At 41.0% G+C, this 16,081-nt stretch overlaps 1 protein-coding gene across 1 annotated transcript in view; it reads left to right on the forward strand.

Moving 5' to 3' along the window:
- coro1ca (coronin, actin binding protein, 1Ca) overlaps window positions 1-16,081 on the forward strand; it is a 39,464-nt gene that overhangs the window by 12,789 nt on the left and 10,594 nt on the right. The window contains exon 2 of the mRNA XM_034692470.1: window positions 5,558-5,754. Within this exon, the coding sequence (XP_034548361.1) occupies window positions 5,560-5,754 (195 nt within the window). The 5' untranslated portion in view covers window positions 5,558-5,559. The remainder of the gene's footprint in view (window positions 1-5,557; window positions 5,755-16,081) is intronic.

The raw sequence follows: 16,081 nt of genomic DNA on the forward strand, positions 1-16,081 counted from the left end.
TTCATTCCCTCAACCACAAACACCTTACTGGCTGGGGCTTGGTATGTTGCACTGGTTAAAGGCTAACTTTGATCTGTGCAGACTGGCTACAGTGAGGCTATTTAGCTGCTTACTTAGTTGTTGGATGTTTGTAACTGGTGGCCAACATAGTGTTCTGGTTTTCGACAGAGCTTACCTCCCCTCTTTGGCTCCATAATGATGACTGCTAAAACAGAGCTAAAACAGACTACTGCTACATTAGCACAGTTACCAGTAACATAATGGCCCCAGGACCCTGGAGCCCAGCAAAAGACAAACTTGTTGTCCAAACTTGAATATAAAATAGATAAATTGAAATCTATCACACTTGTGCATAATTATATGGAAGGTAGTTGGATGGAGAATTAGGAAAAGGTATAACTAAAACCGAAACATGGAAACTTGGTATAACTAATACCGTCATGGACATAGGTGTACTGCTTGGTATCTCATAACTCTGGTTTTAACATATAAACCATGTCACAAAGTCATCGCTCCAAACGTCACCGTAAGATCGGAAACCTTAGTATCAACAAGGGCTCACCAGTTCACCATCAAGTCAGAAAAGCCTGAAGTTGCCAAAACATGATTCTATTCTCACATTAATGAATAAAGATTGTTAAATCAATACCAGGATCAGATCGGCTAGTATCATTATCAGCAGATACCAAAGCCCAGGTATCGATATCGGGACCGCAAAAAGAAGGATCGGTGCATCCCTAGTCTTTACAGCAGAAATAAACATGTTTACAGCCAGGTACAAAAGACGAATGTAGTCCGGATAGCTCATTTCTTGATCGGCACACACTGCACGGGGGTGAATTTTTTTCTAACGCGGCAATTTTGAAGATATTAAGATTATGAGTCTTCCAATGAGAGGAACAGCTGACTTGATTGACAGGCGGAAACACTGTAGCTGTTGGCGAGGAGGCTCAAAGCCTGCTCTTTACGTCATTATCGCGCGACAAGCAGCAATAACGGCTTCCACCGACAATTGGCTTCAAACAGCTCTTCAGAAACAGATGGGGTGACGTGACGTTACTACCTCCATGTTTCATTAGGGATGGCTACCCTACACATTGAACCGATACGGTACGATACCCGGTACCTGGGAATCGGTACCGGTACTCAACGGTACCAATTTTCGGTACTTCGTGTTGTTATGTAGTAATAAATATAATTTTTTTTTTAAAAATCTCAAATTTGTTTGATTTAACATATTTATTTAATTTAACATGAAATGAACAGAAACAGGATTATATAGGTGATTAGATATATTAGCTGACACGTGCTCGTGGCGTCTAATTGCTCTTTCGGGAGTTTATCAAGTACAGGTGAATGCCTGCGGACAGGAAAACGTCAGTTCTCTGTCTCTTTATATAACAGGACATACAACTTACTTGTTGGGCATTCACGCACACAGGAACGGTTTATAAACGGGGGCAGGTAGTCCTGAGCGAGAGGGTCCGTCTCAACCATAGACTGTATAAAATAAACTTAATCCTCAGTGCAGTTCTGCCTCGGCCGTGAGTGCGCGCGCCGGCGTTCGCTGCAGGCTCCGTTTGGCGCGCTCCCGCGCAGATGCAGAGAGCAGAGAGCAGAGACATCCACCCGGTCAGTCTCAATCTTTATTACAGGGCGAAAGTATGGAAAATCACCTGCTCTTCCACTCCCTCACAGTCACAGGGATGCGTTTAGGTACCGAAACATGGTACCGTTTGATTTTACGTGAGTCGGTACTCGGTAGTACCGACGGAATTCGGTCGGTACCTATAAAAGTACCGAATTTGGTACCCATCCCTATATTTAATACAGTCTATAATTATAGCACAGGTGTCATCATGGGGTCTTATAAGGTAGAACTGGTCTTGCAGCTGATATACATGATCGCTTTTCTACAAAGCTTTGACAGACGGGCAGACGGGCAGAATTTCAATAGTTTTCCATTTAAGTCAACAAGACTTGATTTCTGAAGTGGAGGCTGTAAATCATTTTAACCAATTTTGGACTTAATTGTTTTCTCTCACTGTGTGCCAACTAACGCTACCTGACCAGCCCCATACGCAAGATTGAAGATGCTGAGCACAGTTTGAAGAAAAAAACAGCAGCAAAACCTCAGTGAACCGTATCACAACTTTGAACCGGGTCATCAGCCAGTTCATATGACATGGATCAGTTTATACAAGCATACTAAAAAAGTACAGAGGGCCATGTCAACCCAATGGTCAACACCCGTTACGTCTAACATGTCTAAACCCATATAGTACACACAGTTCCATGTCAAGGATTTGTGATACTTTCTGCAGATACAGTACATACCAGAAACTCGCTGCTGAAGCACCCATGCTGTGATAAGCTGCTTTGTGCAGCTGTTTGTCAAGTTACAGAGGATGAGAGGCTGAAAAATGCTTGTACATGGTAAAGAAACTTTGTAAATCAACAGGGTGAAAACCTGCACAACTATAAGAAAAAGTAGCAGGGGCATAACAAATCGTGTTTGGCCTTTCTGACCTTTTTTACTCCACTTGACAGCTCACTGATTTAGGTGTTTGTTCACATGTAGCTTCTATTTTAACAAAATTATGTGACACATTTACAGCTCAGGAAGAAAGCCTATGTCCTTATCACAAAGCTTTCGTTGTCAATGTTGCCAAGCCTGTCACCATATTACTATAAAGATGAACCTTACTTCTTAATTCTTGGCAGCAGATTGTAAGCTGACATTGTAGAAAATCTACCTTATTTGTCAAAGGGTTCTTTCTGCCCTTTAAATTGAATTTAGTCTTTTTAACAATAATGAATATCTGTAGGACGTTTCTTTCTTCATCGGATGCCAATGATTTGCCGTTGGTCTGCATCAGCCTTTCCAGCAGAAATCAAATTTAGTTTCCTCGACAAATGCACTTCTGATCCAGATGAGTTTAGAGCAGGAATTAGAGACTCTTATGTAACTCAGTGAAAACTGGAAAAATCCAAAATTTAAAGAAGATTAACCCTTAAGTGTCATTAATAAGTTTTTTAAAAAGGATCAGTGTTTGATGGCATAAAACAAATGCACTGTAATGACTGACGTGTTTTACTGGAGAGTTGTGCTGTAAAGACACTCCCACATCCCGACAGGAAGAACTTCCTGCTTGGTGTTGTGATCCTTGTCCTGTCAGAACACGCATTTCTCACTTACTCTTTCTTTTCCTCTAGCCATTTCTCTCTTTTCACACACACACACACACACACACACACACACACACACACACCACACACACACACACACACCACACACACACACACACACACACACACACACACACAATGGAATCACAACCACAACATGTCTCAATCCTGTGCTGTGATTTGATCATGATGTCGATTCAGGCTGCAAACAGTCACCATGTGCTCTGTCAAAAATTGAAAGAGAGAAAAAAAATAGAGAGTTTTACAAAACCAATGCCACGAACATGTTTGTGGCTGTGTTTGGGTTGTAGGTCGTAGTTTTGGAACTTGGCTATTGTCGTTATCTGAAGCTTGCCAGCTTTCTATTATCTTTGAAGTGGTCTGTTATTGTAAGCACAGAGCTCTTGGACTAGTAGCTTTTGAATGGGCTTTTTTTTTCAAAGCTCTGCGTCTGCCAGGAGATTCTTGTCTTGGTAAAGATTTAGCTGAAACAGCTACATAGTCCTGTTTTTGTTTGAAATGGTATGTCCTATTTTCCTTTGGAAGTGGCTCTTTCTTACTGTGGCACTACGAGAGCATGTCAGTGTTTCAGATGTTTAAGACTTGGCACAGCTGTACATGAAAGAAACTCCTCTGTGAAATTTCATCAATGATGTTTGTGTTTTTGTATTTCATTATTTAGAAGCTGTGTTTAAAATCTGAAAATGCTGAATCCCCTTAAATATAAAAACAAAATGCAGGTTTTGATGCTAAAGGCTGATTTATACTTCTGTGTCGCCCCCTACGCAGCAGGGGTTGACGTGGACATGAGCACCACATACTTGTGCGTCGATGTGTCTGTGGTCGCGCAGCAATTCTCCGCTGCAAAGCTTGAGGGCGTGTGGTCTCTCTGATCGCCTGCTTCCGACCCCGCTACGATCTCTGTTTACTTTTCCTCCACAGATTCAGAGCGATTCAGAGATGTTATGTTAATCTACAGCTGATACATGTTACTGTTTATCATACAGAAATGATTACATGATGAGAGGGGGAGATGAAATACACGACTGATGTGTGGCTGAGTGTCCAGGATCCCCAAAGTGATATAAATGCGGGAAACACAATGCTGCCGAGTGAACCAATCACAGGGCTTGCGGTCCGCGTCGATTCTATGCCTAGTTACATTTTGGAGGAGGTGCAAGCCCTTGTTGGCCCTAACTAGAAGAAATTGTGTCTTAAACTGGAGAATAATAAATGTTGAACTGTAGTTCCTTGTTTTATTTAGATTGTGATTAATGATCTAAATGCTCGCCATGTGAATCCAGGTGTGAAGAGAACTTGCACGGCACAGGATGGATGAGTGCTTTTGGTTTCAAATGATCTCTCAGCCGGCATATGTATGTTAGTTAAATGAATTGTAGAAAGATCCATGTGGAGTAGTAGGACTCTCCTTAAAGCTAGGGTTGGTAGTCACGGGAAACTAGCATGAATTTGAATGTAGCATTTTCTCAGGACTCCGTCTAATCCCCCCCCCCCCCCTCGGAGCTCCTCAAAAACGACGCCCGTGCTCACATGAACGAGCGCCGCTGATTCGCGACAATTTGAGCGTGACTGTTTCAAAACGGTTCTCAGCACATTGTTTGTGTTTTGCACTACGTCAACTCATGTCTCACTCAGCGGTAAGAAAACACCAAAACATTATCATAGTGAAAGTTAAAAACACAAACAAACATGAAATGTACATGCAGGAGGTGGGCAGAACAGCAGGACTGGATTTGATTGGTTTCATATTTTGGCTCCTGATGGCAGGGATTGGCTGGTGTTCTCCCAGGTTTACCTCCGGCTGTAGTTAGCAGCTTTTTTATGCTCTTCGGGACATAAAGATCATTTTAACCAGTATAACAAAAAGTGTATCTAAATCTGACTACCAACCCCAGCTTTAAAGAGTGAAACGTTGATTATTTGTTATCATGTTGTATATCAATATCTCTATTTCAAACACATGATGTCAAAATCATATTTGTAGGTCACAATATGTGTTGGTAATACTCTTTAAAACTCTCAATGCCACAATGAATAATGATTAAAAAAAGAACCCCACAAAGACCCTTGAGGTCGGGGATAGTAATGGTTTGTATGAAAACATCCACGGGGAGAAACAGTCAAACACATCTGCTATTGCGTAAAGAAGCTGTATGAAAGAACTCAGATGTTCTGGCAGCTGTGCTGGAGCCTATGAATGAGTGTTGGTGCTTGTTGCATTTCTCTATCCTGTATAACTGTGTTTTTAACAGTTCTAACTTACGCATTCATTTTGGCACTCTGTCTTTGACTTCATTTTTAACAAGCACATGTTTATGTTTCGTTGTCCTTTCTTCTCTCCACACAGATATGAGACGAGTTGTACGACCGAGCAAATTCCGTCACGTCTTCGGCGCGGCGGTGAAGAATGACCAATGCTATGATGATATTCGGGTGTCAAGGGTCACATGGGACAGCTCTTTCTGTGTAGTCAACCCAAAATTCGTTGCCATAATTATCGAGGCCAGTGGTGGTGGAGCTTTCCTCGTTCTCCCTCTTAACAAGGTAAGCTCAGAGCTATGAGACAAAGTGGATGTGTAAGCTTGTTTGCTTTACTGCTTGGTTTTGTAACACCAGTAGTACACACTCTGTACCTAACAAAAGATTTGTTAATCAGTTTTTGCCAAATGCAGGTTAACATCAGAGACGGCAGACTGCTATGATACATTGAGTGATTAGTCATTTTGATTTTGGTGATCAGTAGTAGCAAAAAAGTTCACATTAATCAACCGTGTGACCTCAGAGACATTGAACCACTGACTGTAGGTTTGATGTCTGATATGTCACATTTTCCTAATAGGATGGATGGTGGAGGGAAAATCTTTGTATTGTCCAATTATCAGTGACATAAAGGCTCTGAAGGATCACATTTAGACTGACATCAATGCAAACATATATCACCTAAAAGAGCTGAAACAGATCATTTTGACTTCTTTCCTCCTCCCAGCTTGTTTCTTGTCTTTTGTTTACAGTAAATAATAATTTGCATCGGGGGCTTTACCTCTTGCAGGCAGGACTGCTGACTCCTCAGTCAGTGTACCTTAGGTTAATGTTTACCAGCAGCTGTTTCACACACCCTCATGTGTACAGCAGAAACTACTCCAAAACCCAGGAGCCAGCAGTCTCCTGATCCTTACCTCCATATAAGGAATCTCTCCACTCCAGCTAGAATTACTTTTGGGTTAGGCAAGACAGCATTTGAGGAGTGTGCAGCAGTAAACAACTGAGCTGTGTGAATACGTCTCCCTTTTTTTTTTAAATACTGGTGTCATAATTGGGCTAATTAAAGTCCAATAGAGGTCAGAGGGGGCCCGGCATCTCCTGCAGACAAGCTTTGGGTGCCATTACAGATGATAGTCGTGAACTTCTGCCTGCTTGTGTTTCTGTTTGGCAGCTCCGTGATATGGCCAAGTGGCAAGTCCTGACACTGTGAGTGACATAAGTACTGCAACACTGTTGACAGATTTAACCTGGGCCTGTAATTAGTGTACACCAGTGCATAGCCATGTCATCTGAGAAGGCTCTGGCACAGGCGACCGGATCCTTAGGCCTGTCATCACACAGCTTCCACCTCTCAGCACCTCATTCAATACGGAGCTTGCACTGGAGGTGGGCTACGAGCTCGACCGGTTTCACACTCCCTCTGCCTCCTCCTCCTCTTGTGTCTGTGTTTGATTGGAGCTGCCCTCTGCTTTCCGTGTCCCGGTACAGTTGTGGTGCTTTTGCTGAACAAATTCTACTTTGACTTCTGCTTTAAGAAAATGTGAGAGACTGAGGTCTTTATATTCTTACTTAACCTCAGGCAATTTCCTCAACTGAGAGATTAAAACAGCTCTCTTGATTTTTGGATTTTCCCACATGCAAGCTGGTAGGCTTGACGCAGACTAATCCTTCAGATTTAGTGTTTTCCTCATTTCAACAGGCCATGCATTGAGACAGTGGAGCCAAAGGGGAATACCATGCCAGTAGAGCATTATAATATGGTGTTTATGTACGGTGTATTTTTGACAGTGTGACCTGTACTCATTGCCACCATACCAGTGTCACAGCTCAGCCTATGAAAACGGTCAGTTGTTAGAAATAAGGCACAGCAGTCATTCCTGATCTTAAATTGATGGTCATTTCCCTTTAATTTGTTTCTTTTTCTCAATGATTTCTTTTTCACGTTTATCACTACAGTATGCTCAAATGATTTTATCTGACAAAGCAGGTCCATCTGGAAATCTCAGTATAGCCTCAGCTGGCAATGCAGGTCTGAAAAGTGGGGCAGGTCTGTTCCTACAAGCGATAATACTAGACTGCACTGCAGTGGTGTAGTAATACAGTTACTCTGAGCACCTTACATTATTTTTAACACACAAAAGAAATCACAGCTCATAATGTGATGCATGTTTAACTCATTTGTCAATGCTCGGCGTAGTTGTCCGTCTGTTATTGTGCTGTCCTTGCAAAATATGTTTTACTTTTAGAGCTCTGCTTTTTGGATAAATATTTGGGCCTGACTGAAGTATACTTCCAGTTTAAATCACCTGGGTCTCATTTAGATTTTTAAGGGCACATTTCCCTCAACGCCCCCACCCACCCTTTCCCCGTTCTCAATGTGAGGGTGCATCTGTCTGACTAACCCATCTGCCTGTGCTGTGGTCCTCCCAGTCCCTGTGGGCAGCCAGCTGCTCGGGGGCCTTTGTCCTACGCTTGCTCTCAGCGCAACCCTTTGTCATAATCACACTTTGGTTGGGGGGGAGAGAAGTGAGATGATGCTCCTTCCCCCTTCACAATTAAGCCACACGCAACTGTGCACTGTCTTTGTTGTAGCAATTCAGTAATGGGAGGAGAATTAATTATTAAAATTATGAGTCCTGAAAAAAAAAGCACCATACTCAACTCTTTGTCTGGATTTTGTGAATGCAGAAACAAACAGTAAATCAGCTCTTCGGGTTTAGAGGTTGATGTAGAGGATCGTCTCCCTGACCTGAGGTCTTACACTCGTTCTGAGTAGTCAAACCGAGGGAACCATCTCTTTGTTTGACTCACTGGAGTGTGGTTTCTGCAGCAGGTCCCTGTGACTCAGCACAGCCATGAGTATTGTTACTTCCTCCTGTCAGAGCACAGGGATTTATTGAAAGGGCATCAGATGTCCAGCTCAACACGTCATCCCCTGGCCTTGTGCTTTCAATCCCCCCCTTTCTCTTTCTTAGCGGGATGCCTGCTAATTTATTCCCTGATTTCCATATGAAGGAAGCTGTGGGAGTGAATGCATCAGCTAGAGAGAGTTCAGTGAAACATTCCCGATAATTCCTCTCCGTCTACTCACCATAAGAGAAAAGAAGTCTCAGTAAACTATAAACTACTCCAGATTATATGATTTGTATGATTTATCTTTAATGTCCTAATTTGATATATCCTTCTTCATCATTCTATCACTCTTGTTCACCCATAATCATTCCTATCCTGTGTTTCATTTTAAGATGAATCTACAACAAACTGTAGTCTTATAGAGTGGATAGCTTATGTTCCACATTGGTGCATCAAACACTGCCTCTGTACAGAGCAGATGATCAGATGTGAAGAATGTGTTTGATTTAGATTCAACCCCTCAATGCACCATTCATTCGTTGCTCAACCGTTGCTGTTAGTAATCTCTGGGTGTGTGTGCATAGTGACACATTATTTCTGTTCTGTCTCACATGCACCAGTTTGGCTGCTAACTACGCTTTGCACTGTCCCTACACACTAAAATACACTGTGTGTATATAATATCCATGGTCTTTCCCCATACTTTGGTCAGTTAGTGTTCCTATAACTCTGTAACGCTGGGTTGCCTCTGCCTTTGCCGCTTCTGCCGTTCAGTCCTGCTGACTGCAGATTTTACCATATATGGTCATTCACTGCTCCCTGCCTGACAGCCTTCCAAGACCATTTCCTCCCTGCCTTGCCATTGGCTGCTTCATGCAGTGTCAGTACACATGTGAATTCTGGGATAGGCCGAAATATGAAGAGTGGCCAAGATGAGAGAACTAGGTTGAAGTCAGATGTTGTCTCTGTCACAGAGTCACAGACTGTATTCAAGGACTATATGAAAAATATTTGTATTAATGTAATAATTATTATGGCTTCCGGATTACTGAATAATTTATTATCAATGTAATTTATTAATTAATTATTTATTATCCATTGTGACGGGGCTGTGATCCTGGACATTTTTAGCTGCTCACTTTGGGACAAAGCTATGATCTGTTTTAATCAGAGAGGATGCGTGCAGTGTCATTTTCATGTCATCTTTGTATTTAAAGTATTCTGTGTAACTGAGATTAATTCACAAATTAACAACAGAGGCAGATTAATGCAATTATCTGTCTGGCAATATCATTGCATGTTTTTATTAAAAATGTCTGAATTGATTTGTTTCTTTATCAATCTATTCATTCTCTCACTCATTCATAAATTCACTCGGCTAAAGGACGTGCTTCCACTTGATAATTTTTCTTGCTAACAGGTGACTGTATCACAGCATGGACAGGAAGATTAGGAGACCTTGTGAAAATGTTGTCCTTCTTTCACATAATTTACAATCCACAACAAAATAGTAAAGCAGCATATCTATGTCTCACATATTTGTATAGATATATTTCTTTTATATTTTTAGGTTTAGGTTTGTTTATAAATTATTACCCCAGGTTTCAGTCAGGGTGTAGACCACTGCACTGTGTTGTTCTGGTCATACAGACGGAGACTGGTAATAGTGGAAATTTCCATGGAGCTCGGAGCAGCAGTGGACAGCATGCAGACCCTTTTAGTGGTGTGCATGTGTGAATCACATGTTGAACTTCAAGGAAAGGAAGGGTGCAGGCCTCTTGTGTGAATGAAAAGAATGTCGTCTCTTGCCTTCAGGGAATGTTGTTCATCCATTTTTTGTGCGTTTTCAGCGTTGTGCTTTGTATTTATCCGTGTGATTCACTCTCATTTTCTGCAGGCTTACTTGTTGCTATGCAACTGGTTGTTTTGTAGGCATCTAACATTCCTCTGGAAGGATACAAATGTCCAAAGTGTTGTTATGGACATGTAAGGTACTCCACTGCTCAGTTTCACCACATGCTGATAGCGTGGGTGTATTTCTTATGCTTGTGCTGTTGATGTTTTTTTCCTGATCTCTGGACAAAATTAGTCCCAAGCTGCTGAGCACATGGCTGCTACACCTGTATTCTGTTTGCCTTGGAGAGGATGTTCTTTCTTGGTTGGTCTCCTGTGCCTGGGCCTCTTTTTTCTGATTTACTTATTTTATTGAGATGTGAAAGTTGTGAAGGCACTAATCATGTGCAGTAGGAGGACAAAAGGGGAAGAGTGCTCTCCAGTCGTCACTTTCAGACTCACTGAAATATTCTTCTTAGTGCCTTGATCTACTGTGTTTGTTAGGTTTTCAATAACATTGTAATACCTGCAACATAAATCCTTGCCATAGGGCTGTTATGATAACAGAATGTCAAACTCTGATACAGCAGAGTTGGGGACTCGAGTGATTTGAGTCAAATCACACCTATTGTTTATCTGTAAAAGACCGCTGTCTGAGATCAATACATGAATTATCTCCCCTTTCTTCATACCCTGGTATGTTGGGCATAGTGTCTGCACTGCAGGTGATCCGAGAGGCGGAGAGGGGGAGAGATATATTGTTTAGTACGTCCCACCATTCAATTAAATTATTGAGGTCATGGTCTTGTGTTCAATATAAACCTTCTTAGCCTGTTTTAACAGTGTTGTGCAGCTGGTTGCTGCACTCTCAGTTTTGGATCTTCATTAACAAGCCTATTCCACACACAGATCACCTGTTGTGTTAACGGAACGTTTACTTATTTTGGCATCCTACCGAAGAGTCATATCAAGAGTAGACACAGATGGACATAAAGAAACTGTAGGATAAGAGGCAGGACACACTGCTGCTAAAAGAAGAGAGGTGTAGATTTGACTTAGACTAGTGACAAAAGACTTAAAACTTGAGTTGAATGTGCAAAAAGTGATTTGTGCCCAGCTAGCCTGCTAGTGATCATAGTGTCTGTGCGATGTAAGATGCTGTATGTCAGTTTTCTCTTGCACTTCATTTTGCACAGGTTTGGTAAAACATTATCATGTCTTCATATCAGAGAGCAATCCTATATCACACAGATTTGAGTAGGTGCCAAAGGGTTATGAGTAAGTCTTATACTTGTTCAAACCTTGTCGTATACAAAAAGCTCTTTTCTGTTTTTGAGGTTTTGAGAAGAGTAAATGCATTGGATATTAGTCTGTTGGTACTTAAAGCTAGGGTTGGTAGTCACGGAAAACTAGCATGAATTTGAATGTAGCATTTGCTCAGGACTCCGTCTAACCCCGCCCCCCCTCCCCTTGGAGCTCCTCCAAAATGACGCCCCCTGCTCACATGCACAAGCGCCGCTGATTCGCGACCATATGATCCTGACTGATTCAAAACCGGTCCTCAGTACATCGTTTGTGTTTTGCACTACGTCAACTCATGTCTCACTCAGCGGTAAGAAAACACCAAAACATTATCATAGTGAAAGTTTAACAAACATGGATATTGTTTGTACTCACAACTGTCATGCTAGCATTATCCAGTTGTACTGGTGACACGATAAAAGGAGAAAATATATAATTCATATAATACATCTACATTTTCTGTAAGACTTACTAAATGTCGTTAATTTTTTTGCTTGTCAGAGCCCCCATGGTGAGAGCTTTTAAGACTCTGATCCAGACTACGGTCCTGGGCAAAGCACCTCCATCGGATCAGAGGGGACAGGCCCGAGGACGAGCAAGAGGGGCAGTAAATAGAGGCAGGGGAAGCAGAGGCAGGGGACGGGGAGTGTACGCTGGGGAAATGTACGAGCAGGAGGCGGGCTGAACAGCAGGAGGTGGGCAGAACAGCAGGACGGGATTTGATTGGTTTCATAAATTTGAACCCCAAAAACGGTGATTGGTTGGTGTTTTCCCAGGTTTATTCCGGCTGTAGATAGCGCCTTTTTTCGCTCTTTTTTAAGAACACATAATGTATTGATTGCCATCGGGACATGAAGATCATTTTAACCAGTATAACAAAAAGTGTATCTAAATCTGACTACCAACCCCAGCTTTAAGTTACATTTGATTCTTATTGAGCTCCATATTTCCCAACAGCGCTTTCATATCTGAAGTCCATGTAAATGTTGTTTAGCTTTTAAAAATGAAAACTTTCTCTGTGCTGACCACTATTCTATCAGCATTTCAGAAATAATCTTTGTCCACTCTTCACTCAAATACATGTTAAATAACCATCCATAGGTGTCCAATATGTGTCTCTTAGTGATATAACAAATTGTATCCTCCCCACCTTAGTGACTGTAACTTCATGGTTGAAGATTCGGTTTATTGAGACAATGCAAACGTATTTACCCTCATAATCCCTGCTCTCGCAGGTACAAAGAGAGTGGAATGCAACAAGTTGCCACAGGCTAACTTACCTGCACTGCTCTGCATGAACTATCCCTCTACAGTGAGGTTTGTGTCATGAGCTGCCTTGGGCACATCTTAGGTCATACATTCAGTTAAACTGTTGACTGACTGTGCTAACACTTACAGGGATATAACTCTATGCTAACTGCTTGTGTATTGTGTTATCATATGTTGAAACAGGCTAGAGGCAAGAGCTACTTGTGTCTGCTCTTCAGACTTTGGTATTTCTAATTATGTATATCAGACACAAACACAATGAACACCTCAAAGGGTGCAATATTTAACACTCTAGCGGCCTTCTTGCTCTCATTAGTCATACTCATACCAGAGCTGCCCGGGGCCGAGGTGTGGAATGTGAAGAACGTCTGACTCTCAGGACGAACTGTCGGTCCTACTCTGCCCTGCCGGGTAGATCAGAGGGTCGAGCTCCAGGGCTCAACTGAAGTGTTAGTGGGGTCATGGGTCAGTGCTACAAGTCCACCACAGAAGCCAAGATTTATTCAAAATCAAAAGATTAATATTATTATAATTCACACTCATATTAAGGATTACAAGTATTGATACTGAGACAAATGTAGGAGTTTTTGTAACATGCCTGAAATGTGTTTAACGTAGGATATCTTCTAAGGTCGGTCTAAACTCGGCTTATATCAGTTTTTCAACAGGTGATACCGACGCCCAAAATTAGAGAAAAGGATGGCTGATATATAATGCTATCGCATTGGTGTTCTGGATGGATTTTTCATTCATTCATTCGTTCAAAAATACAATGATAATGCTATATATTTCAGAACACGACTGATATTTATGTCAGAAGCAATATTGAGCTGCATTATTTTGTACAGTATAATAGAATATAAATTAAACACTTAACCAGTAACTGTTTTAGATCTGATCTGCCGTCATTTAGAATGGAAAAAAACTGTTATCGTTTAGGAGGACGTTAACATTGATTGACAGCAGACATACTGACAAGGATGCCCAAGTGTCTGCAGACAGGAGCACCGGCATCTGTAGATTCTTATTATTTCAAAATACCATTATTGGTCTGTCTCTAGTCTAATCACTAAGTTTGAAACATTACTGGAGGTGATGCTTATCTTTGAGAGCACTATGTACAGAAATATCCTGTTTACATAAATTGAGCATTAAAAGCCTAACTTTTTAAAAACCCTCCCTTAGTGGTGACATTCAAATCTTCTTCAGTCGACTTGCCTGTTACAAAAACCACACGGTCTGTTTCGATGGCCGTGCTGTTTGGTATCTTTAAAGTAAAGTGGGAGAAGATCGACATAAAAGCACAACATTGAATGAAGTCTATGTGGATAATGTTTCATCATAGTGCACAGACATCGCTGAAGCAGCAGAGCACCAATTCATGTTGAAAGAGACTTATCCCTCTTACATAACAGAACTGGGTGACATTGCCAAAACTAGTGGTGTAGGACTAAACTGAACATAATTCATAACGCTTATGATCTGTCAATGTTGTGGAAACAGTTTGAATAAATCACTGCTTAAAAAGTTGTTGATAAACAAAATATAATAATATTGTATGTTCCTGTAGTTACACCTGATCACCAGTCTTTATCCCTCCTGCTTTACATCTGGCTTCCTTCAAATCACTGTGCATGCAGCTTTCATAAATCTCTTCTGTGTTAGTTTGAATGAATGTGCATAATAATCAAACCTACATTTTAATATCTTACTTTATGTTTTCTGCTCTAACTAAATGAGAGTGAAAAATTGTGAGACAAAGTCACTGGTGTCATATTTAACCATAATGTTATCTGATGCAGGCTGATGGTTTATAGATCTCTATTGACAGCAGGGTCAAAGTCTGCTTTCTTTACAGTCAGGGTGGATTTCAGGGTGTGTTCGGTAGTTAGGGTGAAACTGAGACAAGATCTTGTGATATATTACACTCACGCACACACGCACGCACACACTCATTCTCACATACACTGGAATTTTATCTCTAACTCTGAGTATGTATCACAACCTAATTCTGACTTAGTCAGCTGACTGCATGGTTACCATAAACAGTTCATGCTGGTTACAAGCCTGACATTTTCACAAACCATAGGCTACCTGTGACTTGTATGAATCTCAAGCCTTTGCAGCACTGTCCTGATCCAGTATGCATCTATTCAGTCTTACTAAACATACTTAATATCAGTTTAGATGAATCTAAGCTTTCTAAAGGTGAACTGTTGACATAAACAGGATGTTAGCAACCAAACCTCTTTGTTTTGGCCTCTTTTGCAAAATCTCGACATAATGTTCTGTAGGCAGTATTTACTGTCTCATGGGGTTTCTGTCCCTTTGAAAGCTTTAATTGACGGCCTGCAATCGGTTGACTACAAAAACCATAATGTACAATTTGGGGTCAGCATGGTCATCAAGAGCCCTGTGTTTTGTAGCCAGGACTCACTCGCCAACAGTGGTGGACAAAGTACACAGCTTCATTACTTAAGTCCAAGTATAGATACTCCAGGTCAAATATTACTCCAATACAAGTGAAAGTTGCTCTGTCAGATTATTACTTGAGTTAAAGTACTGAAGTACTTGCTTTTAGAAATACTTAAGTATTCAAAGTACTTCTTAAAAAATCTCAAAACGTTGTATTTTCACAAAGCATGAGTGCAGTCAAGAATACAAAGGAGTACATTCTGTTACATTCTGTTTATTATAGAAACCGTTACTTGAAATCTCTAAAAACTATACCAAGGAATAAAAACAGAAACTAAGTTCCTCCAAGCACAGACACCTTAGTTTGAAATGTTCATCTGGAATGAAACAAATGTTACGGAGCTCATCACGCTTTCTCAGGTTGGACTGTGAATTTTTGTATGTTTGGCCAGAGAGGGGAACAGGGAGAACATTTCAAATGATACGTATCATTCTTCATTTTAAAAACCTCGAACACAGGCTGAAGATATGGCCATGGGTGCTCAGGTGAATAATTATAGCCATCATTACCACCTCTAAATTAACTGCCTTATCTGAGTGAAATTTGCTCTGTGTGTTTGCTCCACGTTCAACCGTGGAGACCTACGATATACAGGTATGACTAAACCACAGAGACAATCAGAACTACACAAACACATTTTACTGTCTTAGGGATCTGATTTCAGAAAAGAGAAGGAAATTCATGAACTGACTTCAAAGCAAAAGTAGTGAGTAACTAAAGCATTGATAGAAATGTAGTGGAGTAAAAAGTACAATAATTGTCTCCTGAATGTAGTGGAGTAAAAGTAAGTTTTCCCAAAAAATAATACTCAAGGACATCTTTGGAGTATCTGTACTTTAGTTAAGTACTGTACTCAAGTAAATTTACTTTGTTACT

Source organism: Notolabrus celidotus, chromosome 9 (assembly GCF_009762535.1).
Source record: "Notolabrus celidotus isolate fNotCel1 chromosome 9, fNotCel1.pri, whole genome shotgun sequence".
Lineage (NCBI taxonomy): Eukaryota > Metazoa > Chordata > Actinopteri > Labriformes > Labridae > Notolabrus > Notolabrus celidotus.